Raw genomic sequence first — 23,121 nt, forward strand, 5'->3', positions numbered from 1 at the left:
GTAACATGTTGATTTGGCACACATTTATTTTAAATTGATGACCTGGTTGATTTAATTGCTTAGTGTGTTGAGGAAAATTACAAAATTTTCGAATTGTCTCTTCCTTGTAGATATTTTCTTAGAATCCAACCAGATACAATATCGCTCAAATTATACCTAGTAGGGAAATTGAAAAATATTAAAATTCAATATGTTCACAACCAATTCTTTAAAAAGTTGTGGATCGAATTAAAATTTGGCTAAAATTTATAAATTTTTTTTTTGGCAATTACTACTATTTAATTTTCCCATTATTTACTTGGCCTTGGTTATTTACTTCTCCATATTGAATTAATGACTATTGCTCTCACCTCAATTTGTGGTCTTTCTAAGAAGATCAATAATAGTTAAGTCATTTAGTTGTTATGATAAATTAGACTCCCAATTGATTGAGTGTAGAAAATAGTTTTATCAATTAAATAAAAGAATTAGTATTTGTGATCATTCAAATTCCCAATTTATTAAATGCATGAGAAACATCTTAGTAGTATCATTTAATTAAGTTGTGATTCACTGTCATGGTCGTATTTTGCGTTGGTGCGATTTAAGTTAGAATTGGGAAAGTGAAGTTCTAAAATAGTTGGAACTTAATTATCTTTAGAATAGAATATTTCTTTCTAATATTGACAACTACATTTTGATCAATAAAACAAAACTTTTATCGGAGAGACTAAGAACTGACACGTCATTCAACCACAGACACAAATACGTAATTTACCACATCCAAAATAATATAACTAGACACATTTCCCCCCTCAACAAACAGGCGCAAAAAAAGAAAATAAAGTCACATCATAATGAGAATTCAAACTAAAGAAAATATACCTAATTCCTGTTTTCAATTAGGTTAGAGTCAACATCAGAAGTAGGATAAGAACTCTAAGTAAATCCAGCAATAAAACGCATAATCATCTCCAAGACTTTTACAGATTTCGTATCATAATACAACCTTTAAAATTTTCTTTATTTATCGATAAAAATTAAAATTATACAAATGACCGCAAACCACATAAATGTACGTAGTTTCCCCTAAACGGAAAAATATGAAGCTAAAATTAAATTTAATTTAGAAACATAAGATCAATTTAAATAATTTCCTTTGGAAGTTAATTACAATCCAAATACTAATATTTTTGTTAACAATAAAACCGTACTAGGGGTGTGCATTCGGGTTTCGGTTCGGTTTTTCGCCCAAACCGAACCGAACCCGAAAAACCGAATTTAGGCTAAAATTGAAGCCGAACCAAACCGAAAAACCGAAAACCGAACTTAAAAAACCTAACCAAACCGAAAAACCGAAATTTAAAAACAAAACCGAAAAACCGAAAAACTGTATTTGTACGGTTTAGGGGTGAGCAACCGAAAACCGAATATCCGAACCGAACCAAACCGAAATTTTGAAATGCGGTTCGGTTTTTTCGGTTTTTCGGTTCGGTTCGGTTTTAAAAATACAAAAATTTCGGTTTTTCGGTTTTGTTCGGTTTGGGCGAAAAAAAAAAAAAACGAATTATATTTTAAATATATTATTATATATATTTATCCTATTAATTTAGTATATTATATCATATATATAATATATATTCTTTTAATATATTTTTATATAATAAATATTATATATATTCTATTAATTTTATATTATATATATTTATATTCTATTAGTATATATGAAATAAAATCGAACAAAACCGAAAAACCGAAATTTTTGTATTTTTAAAACCGAAACGAACCGAAAAATCGAACCGAATTTCAAAATTTCGGTTTGGTTCGGTTCGGATATTCGGTTTTCGGTTGCTCACCCCTAAACCGTACAAATACAGTTTGTCCAATTTAATTTACGATTTAAACTAAATTATGAACAACCTTACCAAATTATTTCGGTGTATGTCTATTTTAATAACAAGTACAGTCATAATACCACAAATACATACATAACACATATACTCATAAACAAAATAAAAATAAATAAATTATAATGATAGTAGGGAAAAGGGGAAAAGAAGTTCAACGCATGTCAAAATTAAAATTATCCTAGATCTGGTTGATTAATTAATTTAAGGAAAAGAATGTCGGCCCACCAAAAAGTCTCTTGATGTAAGAATTTTGTTATTGAAAATAAAAGAAAAGCATGAAAAAAGTTGTCAAGAGCATCTTTCAAGTGGATCTACAAAGTGGTCTAGTTAGTTAGTGGGAGATCATATATAAATAAAAACATTAGTATATCTTGACTTGGATGAGAATATTTCAACTTTGGATTAAATTTATTGTCGACTAACTAAAGAGCACTAAGCTGAAAAAATGTGGCGATATGTTTGATGATAATTTTAACTTACAAACGAATGCTAATGAAAGGTTAACTCAATTTATTAATCCATAGTCAGCGGCGGATATAGGTGCACCCAAAAATTTTTATTTATTTTTATCGTACCACTTTCATAAAATAATACGAATTTTAATATGAAATCAGTAAAGTAATTAAGAAATTGAGAAAATATGATTGAAGTAAAGTCAAATAGATAATGGTTAATTCATATTATTAAAAATGATTAGTTGTGACGAGAGAAAATAAGCACAATTTGGATCACAACTTTAAAAGTTTGTACTAGTACTAGGAGTGGTATTATTTTGTGATGGGCCAACATTTTAAAATTTAACTAGACTGGACACGACTTGATTTTGGATCACTATTAAAGTTAGTAACTATTCTTGGTTAATTTGGGTTTGTTTACTTCGATTAGATTTGAAATATAATTTTGATTATGTATTGGTATCTCTTTTGGATTTGAATTAATGAAATAAATTATTATGCTTAATCGGATCTAATCAAAATCCATAATCTATAGGAAAAGCAAATATCTAATCATAACTACTTAAAAAACAACGACATAGGAATACAATATTTTTTTTTAACTAGGTGCAACATCCATTCTACGTCCTGACATTATTCGTCAACCTCATCCATTTGAGAGTAGTGATCTCACAATAGCTCTAAAACGTATGAGAAGATTCAAGCAACAACCTAAAAACACACGAGGTAAAGATCAACCAAATTAAAGCCCTAAACTACGTCAATTGACAATTTTCGAGAATTAAATAAGCATTTCTAGTCGCCAGCTACAAGGGAATTTCAAAGCGAAGCAAATTCTGCCAATTTAATAGAGTAATGCCTTAGATCAATACGTCGTTATACCTGATCGAATTCGATAGCTACTCGAGCCCATTTTCCGCCCCGATCGATCTCTATCCTACAACGTTTGCCTCCGCATATAACACATGATACGAGGTCTACATAATCACACAAGCACGTATAATATGACCGGATTTTTAGTCTATAAATGGTCTTAGTCTTATATCAGCGGTATCAAACAAGCAAACTTCCCAACTTTTTCACGAAGGTGTTTACCCAAAGTTTTATAAATATACCTTTTTTTGTGAATCAAAGTTCGTTAGCTGTAAATAGATCTTATTTTGAGGTAGGCCCTCTCTATATATATACCCAACAAATTAGGATAAGGATGTGACTTTGTATCTTTTATTTTTGCGCCGTGTCTCATAATTTTGGTTTTGTGTATGATAAGCAAATCTTATTATATAAGCGCATTTAGGGGAGAGTTGAAATTCATCATGCAAAGAAAAAGCTCATGAATATACTCAAAGGTTCTTTTATGCCTCTAATTAAATTCAAGAATATACATGCATAAAACGATCTATTACTATATTTTTCAATTTTTTTTTTTATAAGAGAGAAAAGGCTCAAACCGCTTTAAGATTGGTGAACAAAGTAACCAAAGTTCAGAACAAACAAAATAGTCCAAGAAAAACAAGAAAAAACACCTCAAACCAAAACAAGCAAGCTAAACAAAGGGTAACCAAGAGAGGACTAAGAAAATCATTCTCAAAGCAAAATAAGGAAACCAAAAACTAACAAACATCAACCAAAGCCATTAAGTAAAAACTGACCAGGAAGTAGGGCGAACTTCCATTATACCTTTATGTTTACCAGAGTTGCTTCTGTGGTTATGCTTCGTACATCTTCTAACTTTAAGTAAGTCCTCACACACTTAGCCTGGTGAAAAAAATAAAATTCAAACACCATCCTTTAGTCCATGCTACAAGCCTTCAAAGAATAAGTCTCTTCTTAGTTCGGTTACTATATTTTTCAATTGTATCATATTTCAATCGACTTGAAGCTGAAATCAAATCTTACCGGCAAAAATGAGAATCTCACCAGCTACACTTTTTGTGTCGGTTTTGGATGATGATATATTGAAGTCAATTATATTTTGGACGCCACTGTTTCTCTCATTCAATAAATTTTAAGCTTCTGGCTAGCCTACAAAAATTGTTAAAAAATTAAATATTTGGCCTAGAAGTAAAGTCGTTTTCTATGTATCCATTTTTATATCCTAGCCTCTACCCTCCAACAAATTTAATGAATAGTAAATACTCCATATTTTTACTATGAATCACAAAATGAGATACTCCATATTTAATGAATAGTAAATACTCCTTTCATTGCGATAATTTGAACCTTCAGTTAATAAAACATTAACATCTTATCGATTGAACTGTGATTAATTATCCTATTATTATAAACTTTGACAGTTATTTATAATGAATTTGATACTCCGGTACTAAATTCAAGTGTACAATTCTTGTACGGTCAATGATAGTAAATAATATTCTGATACCTTTTGGCAGAAATCTTGTAAAATATCTATGGAACATCACATGCTTAAGATGATTAGATTCCTCTACAGTTTGTTTTTTAAATGCCTAAACTTTGCAAAATCATTTAATTATGGCATGCAAAAAAAATCAGAATGATGTGTTCTAGTGAGCCTCACTAGAATATTTTTACCGTGGATATATTAAACAAATTTTAAATATTATTATTGAATATTATCATTATGAATGCTTAACATAGAATTCCTAACTGTAATTTATACGGAGTATAAGGCATTTATTTAACACTGGAAAAAGATATTTTTTTGGTAAAAAGCTCGAAGAGGACGGGCAACGGGGCAAGAGTATGTAAGAGCATCTCCAACGGCGGACGTCCGGTCGGACTTCCGCGACGTCCGCCGGGGACGTCCGCCATTGGAACGAAGCATGGCGGATACGGACTTCCGGGGAGGACACCAGATATCCTTGGATGTAAGGGTGACGGGCGGGCGGACGTCTGCCATTGTGGCGTGTCGCGGACGTCCGAGTTTAATATTTATTTTTTTTGGGAAGGGCGATGGGAAGGACGGATTGTGCAGGGGAAGTCTTGGTGATGTGGCAGTGAGATGGGAAGTCCTAGTGACGTGGCAGGAGGTGTTTTTGGGAAGTCCTAGTGGAAGTCCGTGGGGGACATCCGCCCACTGGAGATGCTAACAAGCGCAAAATCATGCAACAAAAGATAAAGAAAATTCTATCCAAAAAACCTATGCTTACCTTTTTTTTTTGATAAAAATAGGCTCAAACCAAAAGATGGTGAGCAAGGGTTCAACAACAATACCCCAACAAAAAAAAAACAAACCTACCACGACCAACGAAAAAACTAAGCACCCACAAAAACCAAAAGCAAAAACAATCAAACGACCAAAGCCCACACCACAGCTCACACCAAAGGCAAAAGCCACCAAGTAACCAAGAAAGCAAGGCCAACAAAGCATTACATCAAACCGAGGGCAAGACGAACCTCATTAGTGGTCTTTGATTGCAAACTTAGCCTTATGCTTGATGTCAATCCATCTTCTAACCAGGCTCAGCTCCTCATAAATTTGTTCCGGTAAAAATGGAAACTCTGGACACCATCCCTTAAACCCACGAACCCAGCCTCCACAGCAAGAGTCTCTTCTCAGTTTTCCAACTTGGGACAATATTCTGGAAAACAATTTTGTTTCTCAGCCACCAAATGGACCATGTTGTCACATAGAAGAGGGAGCACCACAACTTTTTATCAAATTTGATGAAAGGAGTGTCCATCCATCCTTTGTCATCCCTATGTGCATCATTTGTCTGTCAATTACGGTTCATGAAAGGAAAATTCGAACACCAACCTTCGTGCCCAACGTCAAGAAGGTGTTGTTTTATCATCTCTCATATTGACTTGTTATCCTGAAAGGCGACTATGTTTTTTGATATTTCAAATAGACTATACGATAATGTAGACCATGACATTCCCGATTTTCTTGTCAAGTCACAGGGCATACAAAATGAAAGGTTCAAGAGCCCAAATTAGTGATACCATATACTACTCGAGAATCTGCAACTAAAAATAATATGCTCAATTGTCTAGCCAGCATAGGATGCAAGAACTTCAAATCTAAAATAGTAAAATGTTGTTTCTTGGTATGATGTTTTCCTTGTATGATTAACCCTAAACCCTAAGGCATTTTAATTAGTTTTTAAAAATAAAGTAGGCAAAATCTCTAGATTAGGTTAGCAAAATTAATGGAGGTCCCCCTACCCACACAGAAAGAGATTCGCAACAGAAATGCAACATGTGAAATTCAACACCAAATTGTAAAATAGAACTGTCTTTTCCATGCATTAAATTACAAACGGCTTTTTACCAAGTTGCAAATTTGTGGACCTCTGTCTTCAATTGAGATATTTGGTTCTCTTTTTCTTTTTTACTGCAAAAGATTTGCTATTTATATGGACCACTCTTTTGGAATCTCAACATTGTCCAGTTAAGGAAACTAAATAATCATCTTTTCAAAAAGAAAATTGTAAAAATCGATTTATCTATAATTGTCACCGGTTACCAGTTTATAGTAGATCAATGTTAACAGTGAATCTGCCATGGCATATATCTTTAAATTAGATGTCGCCATTAAAAAAAAAAATCAAAACCCTTAATGTTTGTGTGCATAAGGGTGATCTAAACACACCTAACATTTTCTATTCATGATGCGGGGTGAACAACCCAACAACTTCATATCGATAAGATTAGAGGCATTCGGACGCAATGCCCTCGACCAATTCTCCAATTTTAATAGGTATAATGGTTTGGTTGCTCTATTGAGAGCCCCATCATGCCACCTCTAAGCTCATCTCCTTGGTTGTAGTTTCAGTGGATAATAGACGGTGCTAATAGAAATTTCGTTAATCCATTCATGGTTGTGCGATCTTTGAACGAAGAGTACTCAATAAATCTAATTGATTTTTCTATCAATTGTGAAAGAGAACAATTATAAGTATTTTTTTAGTACTTTTGATCACGTTTTGTCGTAGTTGTCGAGATACATATAACATGTTCTAGACAGCCTAAGATTTTGCCAGCCATCATATCACTACAAAACAACTATTAACGAAACAAATAGAGAAAAAAAAAAGTACGAAAAGACACAACTTTTTTGTTTAGATAAGAAGCAATGTAACTTATTGGGTAAGCAAAAATATGGAGATACTCTTTCAATATACGTAGTATCTACTATTAATGAAATCTATATTGGCAACTGATTAAATTAACATGAAATTTATATGATTGGCATGCCGATATAGTTATTCATCTCATTTTAATATTATTGGATTCTGTCGCGGGTGGAAAAGTATATTGATTGATAAAGAAAAAGATGTAGAGAAAAGGTGGTCGAAGTATTGTTAGTGAAAATTTGAATTAACCTTATTAGCGAGAGAAATGTACCGAAAATAGATAGGGACTAATTTCTATAGACGAGCCAAACGGAAAAAAAAAATAGGATTATTTTTTGTGGACGAAGATAGTATATATCCCATAAAATACTCCGTAATTGACAAGTTAATTGTATTTTTTTAGTAGTTTGTAATCAGAACTTTAACTTTAGTAATCGGCAAGCTAATAATAATTGGTGAAAATTTATTCGTACTTGGGTTAATTGAAAATTTTATTTTAAAAGAAAATACAGTTAGTATCTCGTTATTACTTTAAATTCGTTAATTAGGTTCACATTTTTATTAGTTTAGTTTATTTAAATAAATTGTGCTAACGTGATCAATGCCAATTACATGAATATATTTCACAAAAAACCACACTGCGAAACTCCATAAAAATCAAAATAATTTAAGAAAATAATCTAAGTGCAGCACTCTACTTTTCTCTCTTGTAGATTGACGTGTATGTGTAGGTGTATTTTACTTTGACGTTTTAAAAAATAATGCGATTAAGTTTGGGGTGTGGAGTAAAAATAAACGTTTTGCAACATAATTTTCCTATTTTCCATAGCAAATAAACATTAGTGTTTGACCGGGTCGTGTCACGTTTCTATAGAAGTGTTAATAATTGGAACAAAATTAACCCTTTGGAAAATGAAGTGTCACGTTTGACGGGTCGTCTCACTTAGTAATTTGCACGTCATTATTATAAAACAAATTACTATGGGTAACTCAATATATTAAATACAGTTTCACAATTAAAACGATAATTAATAAAAAAGTTATCTGCAACCTTGTTCTGAATTTTCGCATGTCAACAAACTTTTATTGTATAGCAAGATATAAAAATCCAATATATTTGTTCAAATCGTCTGGTGATTCAAATTGCTTTATTAATTTCAGAGCATATTACGAGAAAATTTATGAAAATTTAATTAAATTTTGGTTTGTCTAATAATTTTAAAAATATGATAAAAAAATCATAAAATTTGATTTGTTTGCAGTAATTAATTAATGAGAAAAATATTTGATCACGTACATAATATATTCAACTAAAAGATGTCATTTTCTGTGTGGAGTAGTACAATTTTTATCAATAAATTCACTGTAAATAAATGAGTAATTTTAGCTAATTTTTTAAAATTGCGATATAGGCCAAAATTTGATCAATTTTATAGTATTTTTTTTAGTTTGCCATTTTAATTGTCACACTTTAATTAATATACTCCTGAATCATAATGTGCTCGTTGCCTCAGCTGTGGACAAAGTGGCTGAACCATATATAAATAATTCTTAAACTGAACGTGTTAGATCCAGATCAAATCATATTGAAACGCCTTTTTTTATTTTATTTTTTCGCTATACACATTAAGAAAAAATCCGTAATTGTTGATATGAAAAACAAATTAATATGTTGTTAAAATGATAGTACTATATGAATAGTATTATAAAAAGAGACGTGATAAGTTTTGTGTTAATTAAATCCATCAAAGGCTAATTAATCAAATGGAGAAAAATCAAAAGTCGGTGATAGTACATATGAATAGTTTGGCGGGTAGGTGTAATATTGCATTTAGAAGATGGTTAGCAAGAAAATTTGAAAAGTAAGTCATAAAAATTGATTAATTAATTAGGAGTGATAGTGATGGTGCACTGAACGTGAGTAGCAAACTGTAAAAATAGTCTTCCTTGGCGATTCCGAAAGGTTGTTTTGACTGATTAAGGAATTTTGACCCTCCATGTTTAGCATTGTGGTACATTTAAAAATTAATTAAAATATAATCATAGTCGACACTTCACATGTGGAATTAAGATGATTAGGTATAATACAATATCGTGAAAGAATCACAGTAGTTTGGCATTTTATACTTATAAATTGTTACTTTCGAATCATAATACTTCACCGATAACATTTAATAGTACAAATAGTATATAGGGTTAATTAATTGTGGGTTTATTTCAACCCTTCAACCGGTATCAATTTATGATCAGTGGAACGATAATAAAGATTTTTTAAAATGAAAATTGATTGACTAATTGATGTATTTTTATTAGTCTATAATTTTTACACTTACAAATTGTTATTTTTTGAACGTTGCGACTATAATATATCAATTGCAGTACTACGACATTAATCAATTTATGTTATTTAAGTAATCAATAAAAATATTTAATTTTGACTAAATAAGTAAAATAAACAAATAAATAAAAGCTATCCAAATAGATAATGTGGAGGAATCTTAGGACTTCAATTTAAATGACCACTCTTTAGATCTAATAAATACATCTAATGTTCATCTATTATGACTCAAGTTTTATTAAAAAGGTCACTATTTCAGTGTATACCTTCTATCGGATCACCTAAATCATGGGTTTCTAGAATCAACACATTTGTCTTATCACTAGCATGTATACCTAATAGCTCAGCTATTAGATACATGCTTCCTAAACATCAAATATGTCCACTTTATAAAATTAAGGTGTCAATTATTTCCTAAGTCGTAACCTTATAAGCAGTTAAAAATTACAAGAATAATTAGCAAAGTCTAAACATAAAATATAAATTTAAATAAATATTTTAATCATATTCAATCTAATCAAAATTAGATAAAATTCAAAATTATAAAGTCGTGATAGTTTAGGAATCCCACTTGCCCGAATCTTCACCTTTAGACTAATTGACCTTCTCCACTCGGCCGAGTGGTTAGATGGTACTGTCACTCTGCTCTTACTCTATTGAATCATACTCTCTGATTTTAATTTTTGTTCTTGCTCTATTGAGTCATATTCTCTAACTTTAATTTTCGGTCTAACTCGATCTATTATTTTTAAAGTATATTGTAGCCTTGTTTTAACTATAAAATAGTTTAGTACTCCCTCTGTCTGCCATTAGAAGTCTCATTTATGGGCGGCACAGGTTTTAAGAAATGTTTAGAAAAGTGGATGGAAAAAAGTTAGTGGAATAAGAGTTCCACTTGTATTTTTAAATGAAACGTGAATGGAATGAGTTAGTGGAAGGTGAGACCTTATTATCATTTATGGTAAAAGTGAACCGGGACTCTTATTTGCGGACAGACTAAAATGAAAAAACGAGACTCCTATTTGCGGCCGGAGGGAGTACTAACTACTCCCTCTGTCCCATTAAAAATGCAACGTTTTCCTTTTTGGTTTGTCCCATTAAAAATGAAACGTTTCCTTAAATGAAAACAACTCTATCTCTACTTTTCCATCTCTCTTACTTTACTCTCTTTTCATTAACTCACAAAACAATACTACACAAAATCCCGTGCCGATTCTCAAATATTGCATTTTAAGTGGGACGGAGGGAGTAGTAAGTAATTAATAAAGCCCTTTCTAACCGATCATCCCGTGCCGATTCTCAAATATTGCATTTTAAGTGGGACGGAGGGAGTAGTAGGTAATTAATAAAGCCCTTTCTAACCGATCAAATTTTGAGACTAAACATCAAACAAACTAATCCTAGTTTGTTGAGATGAATGCAATTATTCATCGTTTTGAGTGACCGTATACAGCTGGACTTGTACGTTTATGACATTATTTCTCCGCCCCACATGCTTCATCACGAGACAGATTCCCTCATTTTTCCCATTTCTTTTTTTCTTTTCTTTTATTTTTCTGCACATTTTCCTTCTATAAATCAAACCCCTCACCCTTCTCCAAAGCCTCCCTTCTCTTTCCCCTGCATTATTATTTTTGATTTTCCCTCTGTTTTTCTCTTATCCCATCGTTACTCTGCTTGATTTCACATCAACCACACATCATTTTCCTATACAATCACTTCAAAAAAAAATATAAAATTAAATGGTAATGTTCGAGATCAATTGATGTCTCCCGTTCTGAGCGAGCTTCTCCGATCCGGTTTCGTGATCGGCTCCTCCCTCCGCCGCCGCAACCATCTCGTCCAATCCTTCTCCGTCGTCTTCCTCTACTGGTTCTACGTTTTCTCATAAACACTTTCCCCCAATTTCCAAACCCTAATTAATTCAATTAATCGATCAATCAATCAATCAATCCCCTTCCTCTCTGAAATTGAATGGCTACATCGAGCGGAACGTCGTCGATCGAGAATCTGGACGGCGCGATGGACCAGCGGAAGCGGAAGCGGATGCAGTCGAACCGCGAGTCGGCGCGGCGGTCGCGGATGCGGAAGCAGAAGCACCTGGACGACCTGATGGCGCAGGCGCAGCAGCTGCGGGAGGAGAACGCGCGGATCCTGAGCAGCATCGGCGCCACCGCGCAGCGCTGCGCGAGCGTGGAGGCGGAGAACTCGGTGCTCGCCGCGCAGATGATGGAGCTCACGCAGAGGCTCGGATCTCTCGATGAGATCCTCAGCTACATCGGCTCGGCTAGCTCCGGTGTCGGAGGATGCATGTTTCAGTCGGAGGAGTTTCAGTTTGGCGACGGCGGGGCGTGGAACTCGGTGGGGCTGAGCCACCACCCAATCATGGCGGAGATGTTTGATTATTGATGGATTTGTGATTTGGGGGTTTTTGTTTTATTTTTTAATTAGTGGTTGTCTTCTGTTGTATTTGAATATCATCATTTATTAATGATTGTTGTCGATATTTTCAGTAATATTTCTATAGTTTTATTAATGTAATTAGCGAACCAAAAAACAAAAAAAAAAAAAAGAAAAACTATAAGACAACACAATCAACAAAGTAACAATATTATGTACATGTACAATTATGTACGTTTATCTTTTCCCATAAATAAATTAAGATGGTTTTAAATCTTCATACTATTTTATTTTGAGTTCATAAAATTTTCTGTCTAATCAGATGAAACACGTTATTTACTAGTACGGGTAATAGACTAAACAAATGTAATAAGATATTTATTTTTACTTTATTATGAAGTCGGGGTGGCGAGACGCTTATTTTGAAATGGCTGAAAACAAGTGTATATATATTGATCAAATAAAATAGATTTGACCGTGTAATTAACTCATCGTCATGAGCCAACTAATAAATATTTTGAGTTGCATCCGTCAGTGTATAGTGTCGCCTTTTCTGAATTTGGAGGCTATTTTTAAAGGATTTCAAACTCCTCCCAAAATGTTAAAGTACATAATATAGTAGTATATCACTTTTGACATACGAATACATATATCCTTGTAGTTAAGAAAAACGTCACAGTAAAATTTAGACATTTGACCTCTAACAAATTTTATATGGTACGAATATAGGTAGACAAAATAAAACGAGATTCAAATTTGTATTAGACATAGAAGGCCGGCGTCATCTATCGTTGGTTGAACTAAGGAAGTTTTTTTTTTTTTTCTTTTGTTGTCGCCTCTCCTACCTACTGAATTCAATTTTCTTCCATTTGAAATACTACTAGTTTGGTTTACATCAACGTGATTGTAGAAAATTAGGAATATGTGACTAATCGACTATGTTCAACACTAATCAATTGTCACTACTTAAGTATAAGAAGAAAGAGAATATAAAGTTACTACAAATTTAATATGCTCTCGTTTTGAATGATAGGCAATAATGCTCAAATAGTAAGAATGAATATCAATTACTAGAACAAAACTGTCAACGATAAAAGTATCTCTATCTACAAAACGAAGAGATATGTTCTGGTCATACACCATGGTGAGACTATGAAAAACACACAATAAAATTAAAAAAAAAGGTTAAGGTGAAAATAGTGACGCTTCGGAGTTAGAGGTCGATTAGTGGAGTTTTCATAGGTGGTGTTCAGTTTGCAAGATAAAATAATACAAAGATATAATCTAGGATTGAGTTGTGAGATTATTTTAGTTATAGGGGGTTAGCTATGACTAATTATCCCATGATTATCCACAGGATTGAGTCATGGGGTTGAATCTCATGAACCAAACACACTACAAATTTAATCCCGGATACAATCTTGCCAACCGAATACCCCCTTAGTGTAGCCATAAACAAGCAGTGAGATTGACCAATGTTGTCCGATTCCACCTAGGTACGCCTTGCACATATTCATGGAACTGGCAGCGGAAGCGGTGTGACATGCATGGATTATCATAATTTAATAATTATTAATCACACCAATAAATCACATAATAATCAGATCTATTTAGAAGATTATTTAGACAAAATCTATTCGCATAATTCTCACATGTATCATGCTCATAACTTGAATTAATCATCCTTTAAGAATATTGAAATCTAAAACATGCTTTTCTACGGAGCAGAAAAATACCTAATTAATTCTCCAAAGAATTGAAGATGGGTAGCTGCTTCTCCACGTGACGCTTTGAATACTAGAGCACAAATCTTCTCTCTGGTTCCCGAACTTCACTCCGATATCAGTGTGGGCTAATCTCACCAGAATACTAGGACTTAAATAAAGAAGACGAGAAGAAATCCTTTTGGGAAAAGGAGTAGAATTCGAAATCTCCTTCAGCTGGGGAGTTTCAAAATTTTCAAAAATTTTGAGAAAATAAAATGTGTTTTTTCTGTCTCCTTTATTCTCCTATTTATATTAAGTTCCTTTTGGGCCCAGACAGAGATTTATGGAAGGTTTTGGATATGGGCTCATCCAATTTACTTTTTACTAATTAAATTGAACCCACAATTTAATATAAGTTATAATTGGAATATTACGAGAAGCCACTATAGAAGTAATATTGAACTCTCCCCATCCAAATCCGAAATTACAAGTAATCCGGGTTTCCGTTTATCTTTCATTTCCCGCGCTTAAGATAAAAATGTCCATTAATTAATTAATATCTGCTATAGACTTAATTAATTAACTTCTTATTAATTCCAAGAGTGGACTTAGCATGAAAAGCTTATTTATTATTCATAGAGTAATCAAACTCCAACTAGCTAGGTTTCGAATAATAAAACCTTGTTTCGCGCTCCTCTTGAGGACATTATCAAACAAGACTCAACTCGCGCACGATTCAATATAATAACAATCCTAGCACCGCTAGGTATTGATCACCACTACCCAATATATCGGGATCATTGGGTTACGAAAAACCCACACCATTTGATAAGTCAAAGTAATGCATAATCAATACCGTATGCTCAATGCTAACCTACATTGATTAAGAAACAAATATTTATCAAGACATCGCCTTTCAGTAGATAGCATAAGGGCAAGTCTTGCTGTTAGATCCGTTCAGTGCTATACCACACCAATGTCATCTTATTTCAGTAAGGCTTAGAAATATGCGGATTGACATTGCAACCTTTCTCGATGGATAGTCAAATTCCAACTAGGTTGTGAAATTCATCTTTTTCTTTGTTTAGAACTGACCGTGTTACCTTAAAGTGGACGGCGCCAACAACCGGTCTACTAAAACAAAGACTTAGACTTTGTTAAGTTAACTTATACATTTAAACATGCATTAACATCCATTAAATGTAACACATAACAACATTATGACAAAAATAATCTGTTTTATTCATTGGAAAATAAAATAAGAGTTTTACAGTATTCAACCACTCGAAACGTGATTTCTAGTATACAAACTCTAACACATATGACATATATATCTATTTTTGTGGAGTAATAGTAGAGTTAGAAACATAAGTAATATGTCTTTGCGTGGTTTTTTGAAGGCTATAGGCTTGTCACTACACACACACAATGGTCGAACAACAACAGCGGCATCCACGGTTGTGGCATGGGACTAGAGAGGCCCAAAGTTTACGGTTCGGATGGTTAACCGTGAAACCATTCCAAACCGAAACCGTGCCGGAACCTCCGATTCCGGGTGGGTCCGTGAAACCGAGCCGAAACTGCAAAAAACCACCGGAAACCGGTAGTTCGAAACCGTGAAAAATCGTAAAAAATTGCCAAAAAAACGGCGGTTCCGAACTGAAACCATAACCACCGGTTTTAGAACCAGAACTGGAACCGGAAACGCGAAATACCATCACGGTTCGGTTCTGGTTTGGCAATCAATCGAGTGACAATGAAGAATAAATATTCATTATCGAGAATCAAAGACTTGAGAGTCTCTCAACCATTACTGGAACATCAGTATTTCAAGTTCGGCGAGATGAACAACTCTATGCTAAGTTGAGTAAATGTGAGGTTTTGCTAGAACATGTTGTTGGGACACGTGGTGTCAAGTCGTGGAATAGAAGTGGATCTACAAAAGATTGAACTGGTTTTCAAGTGGAAATGTTTCTTGATTATTATTCAATTGATAATGAAGCTAGTACGACATAATTCTTCTTTTATATGGAGTGAAGCATATCAAAAGAGTTTTAATGAGTGGAAGCCTCGGTTGAATATATCACCTATTTTGGTTATCTCCGCAGGTACAAGATATTATGTTATTTATAGTGATGCGTTGAAACATGGAATTGGTTATCTTTTGACTTAATGGAAAGTTTATTGCTTATGCGTCGTAACAATCGCAAGTACATGGAGTTTCTTATTCTGTTCAAAATCTGTTATTAGCGACATTATTTTGCTTTGAAGATTTGACATCATTATCTGCAGGAACGCTTATATAGTATTCTAGTATCTTATATATTGACAGAGATCCGCGATTTACTATCGCAGTCTTGATAAAGTCTTTTTGTGAGTTTCACCTCAGAAAGGAGTCATCCGATTCGAGCAAAAAGATAAGTTGAGTCCTCATTATATTGAACCGTGAGATATTGTTGAAAGAGTTAGACCATTGGCATATAGGTTAACATTACCTCCAGAGTTGGCACAGATTCATAATATTTTCTACATCAGTAGGATTCAGCTTTATTGATCTGATCCTTCACATGTTCTGAAAGAAACCGATATACAGATTTCTGAAAATTTGAGTTATATAGAAGAACATATCAATATAGTGGACCGCCAGCTGAAACAATTGCAAAGAAAAGATATTCCAATGGTAAAAGTTATTTGGCAAAATCATGGAGTCGAAGAGGCGACATGGGAAACAGAGGAAAAGATGAGAAAGAAATATTCACATTTATTTACGAGTTAGCAATTTCTTTGAGTACGTTAACATAGAGAGGAATGAATTTTGCGGACAAAATTCTTAAAGAGGGGAAGAATTGTGACATCCCTAACCCGAAACATACATTATTTTGCATATTAGCATATTTTATTGTCATTGCACATTATATTGTCCTTTGTACTATAGAAATATTAAGTGTGTCATAGAGGATGTATCAGTTGATAAGATGATAGTTGAATATATTTATAGAGAATTTTGAATCTAGAATATTTTTAAAATAAATATAATTATATATTATATGTGAAACATATATTTTTGCCTTAGTATAGTAAAGTTAAATGTGCATGTTAATTACGTGTGTGTGTGTGTGTGACATTATATATATGTGCAAACTTGTATCTAATGCATGGAAATTAAGTGTAGTTACGTAATAAAAGAAAGTTGACATGTATATATGTTGTTTTATGCTAATACATAACTTTTAAATATTATATATGAATATGTGTAGGCCACTTGTGTGTATATAGAACTGATAAAAACATCACAAGTGTAATGCTAAGAAATACGTGCAGTGTATACACATATCAATATTTTTGATTAGTCTGATGTCGGTTTAATTTTAAAATTTCCACCGATCCTATGAATATATATATATATATATATATATATATAGGGATGTATTCAAATCCTTTTCATATCTTTTGTCCTTTTTCCTTCTTAATCTTAGCCCCACGATTTTGTCATCTGACGGTTAGATTAATGCCACGTGTCATTTAATAATACACATTTTCATTCTAATAATGCACAGCGGCTAATAATGCAACATTATAGACTAATAATGCACATTTTCATTCTAATAATGCACAACGACTAATAATGCAACATTATAGACTAATAATGCATTGATCACAACCATCCAATTCAAGGATCCAAGGGCTGAGATTAAGAAGGAAAGGACACTTAGGGTGCAAAGGAGTCTAACGCACCCCTATATGTATATATATATATATATATATATATAGGGATGTATTCATATCCTTTTTTGGTTTTATGTTCTATTCTCCTTTTTAATCTTGGTCATTCAATTTAAAGATCTTATGGCCATAAATAATGCCACATGTAATTAATTAAAATGCTTAAAAAAATCGTGTAGGGTGTTTTAGGAATTCACAATGGAGTTAGTTATGGAAACTTGCTTGATTTTCTCTTCACAATATACTTCATCGATTTTTTTCATGGAATTAGCAGAATCTTTCTTCTCTCTCCAAAAAATCTTTCTGTATCAATACATCACTGAGGAATTAATAAGATTGGATGCATCGTAAATCTGGAGAAATTCGTGAATCAAAAGAATTGAAAAAGTTCCATCGTTTGTGATTTTTTTCTTATTCTCCAACAATGGAAGAAGGTAATTTAAGGTCTTCACATGTCTATTATGAATCTGAGTTCGTTCATCTCATTCATATTTTAGGAGTTTTGCGTTTAATCATTCGCAGGGTTTTGTTTATTTTCTGTCGTGTGTGAATGTATTGGGCGAGTTTAATATAATCTTCTAGGGTTTAGCAGTAATGGGTGGTCATGGTGTAATATGTTGTTGAGCCGACGAGTTTCAGTTTTCTGTCTAGGGTTTAGTTATTTTCTCGGCTACTGTATGGTGTTTATCGACGTATGTAATGTACAAATATTAAACTGTAATGCACTATTTCTTATCAGTAATGTACGATTTATATCATGTAATGAAACCTAATTCACGAATGCTTGTTTTTTTTATCTGGTTTTGAGTTCGTTCATCTCGTTGACATTTTAGGAGTCGACGCGTTTCATTGTTTTGTCTAGGGTTTAGTTATTGTCTCGGGATTTATATCATGTAATGAAACCTAATTCACGAATGCTTGTTTTTTTTATCTGGTTTTGAGTTCGTTCATCTCGTTGACATTTTAGGAGTCGACGCGTTTCATTGTTTTGTCTAGGGTTTAGTTATTGTCTCGGCTACAGTGTGGTAATATTCGTCGTATGTAATGTTCAAATATTGTATTCTAATGCACTATTTTTAAGTTGTAATGTACGATTTGTATCATGTAATGATAATAAATTCTTATATGTTTTTTCTTTCGTTTTATGTACAGTGTTTGTTATACCTGAATGTTCTCCACAATTGAAGCCTGTGATTGGTCAGAAGTTCCAATCCCTAGATTTTGCGTTTGCGTTTTATGATGTGTATGCCCGCGCTGTTGGGTTTGATACGCGAAAACAAGGTATGAGGAAGGCGACGGATGGTGTTACTACTTGGTATTATGTGGTATGCAATAGGGAGGGCTGCAAGAGGTCAAACGAGGAAGACGATGTGAATGCACGCTCTGGTTTTACTCTTAAACGCAGGCGGCTTTCCAAGCGATGTGGTTGTAAAGCTTCTATATCCTTCAAGTACTTTTCCGAAGCAGGAATACCGGGATATATTATTCACGAGTTCAACGAGGTTCACAACCATTGTATGGTGGAGTCGGAGCATCAGCAGTTTATGACACTAAACCGGAAGTTGGATGACGTACATCACAAATTCATTCTTGACTGTTCCAAGGCTAATATAGGCCCCACCCTTACCTTTAAGGTGTTGAAGGAAATCCTCGGTGGGTTTGATCTAGTCGGTTGCAATCTTGGGGATATCAGGAATACATCTCGCGACATCAAAGCATTCGCACACGGTTGTGACGTGCAGATGGTGTTGGACGACATGGCGAAGAAGAAGGAGTTGTCGGATGCCTTCACATATCACTACGAAGTTAATGCTGCTAACCAGTTGGTTGCCCTTTTTTGGTGTGATGGTTTGATGAAGATGAACTACCATATGTTTGGTGACATAGTGGCGTTTGACTCCACCTACAACACAAACAGGTATACATTATATTCTGTTTATTTGTACTTTACTGAGTGCATTATAAAGCCAAAAAGGTGCATTACAACTTTATCGTTATGCATTATTCCGAATTAATTATGCTAATGCTACATTCCTGTGTGCATCGCAGGTATTGCATGATCTTCACACCTTTCACGGGGAAGGACAATCATGGTAAACCCGTAACATTTGCTGCTGGTTTGGTCTGCAACGAGAAAACAGGGGCATTTGCCTGGTTGTTCAAACATTTCGTCGAATGCATGGGTGTAGCCCCCAAAATGATTGTGACCGATCAAGACTTGGGCATGAGATCAGCTATTCAAGAGGTTCTTGTAGGAACTCGACACCGCTGGTGCATGTGGCATATAATGCACAAGTTGGCTTCCAAGGTTCCAGGCAGGTTGCTTAGGGACGAAGATTTCAAGAAGGAATTCAATGCATGCGTTTGGTCGGACTTGCTTGAACCCGATGAATTTGAAGAGGAGTGGAATGGAGTGATTGAGCGTTATGAGCTGGAAGACGTTGATTGGTTGAACACATTGTACGAGTATAGACAGATGTGGATACCGGCATACTTCAGAGATTTCCCACTCGGTTCGATGATTAGGACTACGTCCATATCAGAATCTGAAAACAGTTTCTACAAAAATTTTATGAAGCCCCGAGCGAACCTTGCCGAATTATACTTGTATTTCAACAATGCTCTGGACTTTCAGCGGAATGCTAGAACAAAGCTGGACTACAACGATGCTACTTCCGTGCCCATACTGGCCACTAAGTTGGGTTTCGAGAAACATGCTGCGACGATTTACACAGACAGTATGTTCAGGAAGATACAAGAAGAAATTGTTGATGGGAATGACAGATGCCGTGTGCTTGGTTTTTCATCAACAGATACGATTGACACCTACAAGCTTGGGGATAGCCGACGGAATTCGTATTCCGTGACACACGACAAGACTGACGAATCATACTCGTGCGACTGCAAATTGTTCGGTAGGCAGGGCTATTTGTGTTGCCACATTTTTTTCCTATTCAGGAACAATGAAGTGTCAAAAATTCCAGAGATGTACTGCAACAGCCGATGGATGAAGACTCCCTTAGCCAAGGCCGTACATGGACTTGATGTCACTGTAGATACAATGTCCACCGTAGATACAAGGTCCACCGTTGACGATAGGCAGACTGTTACCAATCAAGGAATATCCCTGTTCTACGGTTTTATTCGACGTTTTGAGAGTGACATTGAAGTGCTTCGTGGTTTCGTAAGTGGTTTGGAAGAACTTGGTAATTCTCTTCAAGCTGGAACTCCTCCAACCTCGGCGTTTGAAAAGAGGCGCATGATTGAAGAATTTTACGGAATGCCAAGTCCTGAAGTTGTAGAGGTCCATCCTCCGGATGTTGTAAAGACGAAGGGTCAATGCCAAGGCTTTGCCGTTAGTGTAATCGCCCGGTTGTGGAATGGAGAACGGGCAGCCAGACTGGCTGTCTTGAAACGGGATGATGCCAGCTTCCCGGGATCCTGCAATAATAGGTGACAGGGTTAATACAGTTCATCCGCAAACACACTTTTAAAATACAACATACCTCAAAATCACCATCTGGAGTGTCCAAGCCCGACACAGCAACACCCTTTCCCTTTCCAGCCACAACCTGTGGAGCAACACCCTTTCCCTTTCCGCCACCCACCTTTCCAGCAGCCTCCTTTCCAGCAAGAACTTCAGGTTCTTTTGGTTTTTCCCCCACACCAATCTCAATACCCTTTGCAGCATTTAATGCATAATAAGTACTGTATACTTCAACAAAAAACCTAAATAATGCGCACTAACAACACCATGTAATGCATTATACACACCATGTTGTTATGGTTAATACAGCCTATATAATGCAACCAATGAATAATTTTAATGAATGAATAGTTGAATTCAATGCACGCAACCTGTCAAATAATGCACAACATTATTATTATAATATTTATTAAAGGAATTACTTTTGTATTGGCAGCCCGTTTTCCCTTCAACTCCTTACGACCTACAGCCTTATCAGATGGAATCTCACTGCGTTCCAGGATTTGTTTTCCCTTCGCCTTCTTTGTTTTGCCTTTATCTCCGCAGCCTCCTTCAATATCACCTATAACCTCATCCTGCTGTAAACAATGGAATCACAGTTAGGTATTTTGTAACATGAAGGATTAGTACACATTCAATGATGTAATTTTCCTACCCCATGGCTGATTTCAACACCACCTGCGGCTGTCCCAGATGCCGCTCCAGATCCAACATCCAAATTAGGCTTGTCTCCTGACAGAAGTAAATAATGCGTGAATTATGATTTAATAAAGCAAAAACCTCTGTTTACAAAGCGTTGTAAACTTTACAAAAAACAACAACACCATCATGCTCACCTCCAACACCATCAGCTCCGGTCTCCTCGACATTAGTGTTTTCCTCTTCCCTAGAAGAACCCTCTGCCCGTTGTTCTTTCTGCGTAGCAAAAGGGTCCGGAAAATCAAATCCATCCAAGACGAACGATGGCCTATCAAATCCCCGGCTTATTGTTTTCTTTTTGTCGTATGCCTGCATCATCTTCTCCATTTCAGCAATCCACTCGGGACTGTACTCTTCCTCGTCTTCCCTCGCTTGTGTTAGTGTCGTCATGATGTCCTCATCTTCCACAGGCTTTTCATCTTCCATCCCTAACAACTTCAACCCAATCTGACTCCCCAATCGGAAGCACCCATCTTCAAGCAGTTCAATAGGTATCTGCTTAAAATCGTCGACCCACCTCGAAATGGCGTGTCCCATCAAAGAACTCGAAGCGACAAAACGATCTCTGAGTCTCTTCGCCTTGTTCCTGCTGGGGGTTCCACTCACTCCCCTTTCCATAGCGTCCAGCCTCCTTGCTTCCTCGTCGGTAAGATACTGATGTTTGTCAATGCGGCCCTCTAACCTCCCCGTTCCGAACTGATCAAGCTCTGCATCTTCCCTTTGCTTGAGGGTCTCCGCTGTCCAACCTTTTATTGTGGGCCAAGCACGCTCGACTCGCCTCCGTATGTGAACCACTGATGCACTTTTTATTTGCACTATAAATACCTGCAAGTATACAAAGTAGGTATAGTATAGCAAAAGGTTAGTACCGGGTATCGAACACGGGGAAGATGTACACAAAGTGTCTATCTTCTACTAGAACTCAATTACTATCTGGAGAAACAAGAATTTTTGGAAACTTTTGAAAACAGTAAATATTAAAAATAGTAAACAATTAAATGCAAGCAAATCACGGATAGAAAAGTATAGAGATAAGGGGAATTCCAGGGATGTGCTTTCGCTTTTATGGTTATACAAATTCCAAACTACAATACCCTAGCACAGTTAATACTTTGAAAGGACGAGTCACCTAGCTTATGCTCATGCGATACAAACGTTGATTACTAACATTAGGGTTGTCAATCCTAACACGTAACTCCAAAAAGCTCCTAAGACCCTTGAAAAGTCCTCACTCTCAATTAACAAGTGCCGTTTTAAAGGAAGCTAACTGTAGTGTCTACTAAGTGGATCTAACTCGCTAGAACTCTGTCACAGTTATGAAGCAAGTTGTATTGAATCATACATAATTGTGTCACTCAATTATG

The 23,121-nt window shown here is 35.0% G+C and overlaps 2 protein-coding genes and 1 long non-coding RNA gene across 4 annotated transcripts; 2 read left to right on the forward strand and 1 right to left on the reverse strand.

The window, feature by feature from the left end:
* Positions 1-2,849: 2,849 nt before the first annotated feature.
* On the reverse strand, positions 2,850-4,328 carry LOC125209638. Of its 2 annotated transcripts, none has more exons than XR_007174341.1 (4): positions 4,244-4,328; positions 4,025-4,102; positions 3,227-3,321; positions 2,850-3,055 (listed from the first exon to the last, which is right to left on the reverse strand). It is a non-coding gene; the product is annotated as an uncharacterized LOC125209638 (long non-coding RNA). The 2 variants fall into 2 exon arrangements; XR_007174340.1 differs by having other exon boundaries at positions 3,997-4,102.
* Positions 4,329-11,332: 7,004 nt separating this feature from the next.
* LOC125198868 (bZIP transcription factor 44-like) lies at positions 11,333-12,258 on the forward strand. The gene has a single exon (XM_048097143.1). It carries the CDS (start codon positions 11,717-11,719, stop codon positions 12,149-12,151), a length of 435 nt encoding a protein of 144 aa, XP_047953100.1. The 5' UTR covers positions 11,333-11,716; the 3' UTR covers positions 12,152-12,258.
* Positions 12,259-17,995: 5,737 nt separating this feature from the next.
* LOC125199291 (protein FAR1-RELATED SEQUENCE 5-like) lies at positions 17,996-20,897 on the forward strand. Its single transcript, XM_048097359.1, has 4 exons — positions 17,996-18,005; positions 18,724-19,489; positions 19,621-20,755; positions 20,874-20,897. The coding sequence occupies exons 1-4, from the start codon at positions 17,996-17,998 to the stop codon at positions 20,895-20,897; spliced, it is 1,935 nt and encodes a 644-aa protein (XP_047953316.1).
* The last annotated feature ends 2,224 nt before the right edge of the window (positions 20,898-23,121 follow it).

This window comes from Salvia hispanica, chromosome 1, assembly GCF_023119035.1.
Source record: "Salvia hispanica cultivar TCC Black 2014 chromosome 1, UniMelb_Shisp_WGS_1.0, whole genome shotgun sequence".
Classification (NCBI taxonomy): domain Eukaryota; kingdom Viridiplantae; phylum Streptophyta; class Magnoliopsida; order Lamiales; family Lamiaceae; genus Salvia; species Salvia hispanica.

What these genes read in the sequence shown, in the direction of transcription:
- LOC125198868 (XM_048097143.1), top strand. Translation starts at nt 11,717, where the DNA reads ATGGCTACATCGAGCGGAACGTCGTCGATCGAGAATCTGGACGGCGCG.
- LOC125199291 (XM_048097359.1), top strand. An exon ending in TCCACCTACAACACAAACAG is followed by an intron (nt 19,490 to 19,620) that starts GTATACATTATA and finishes TGTGCATCGCAG; the next exon opens with GTATTGCATGATCTTCACAC. An exon ending in TTGAAGTGCTTCGTGGTTTC is followed by an intron (nt 20,756 to 20,873) that starts GTAAGTGGTTTG and finishes CTGAAGTTGTAG; the next exon opens with AGGTCCATCCTCCGGATGTT.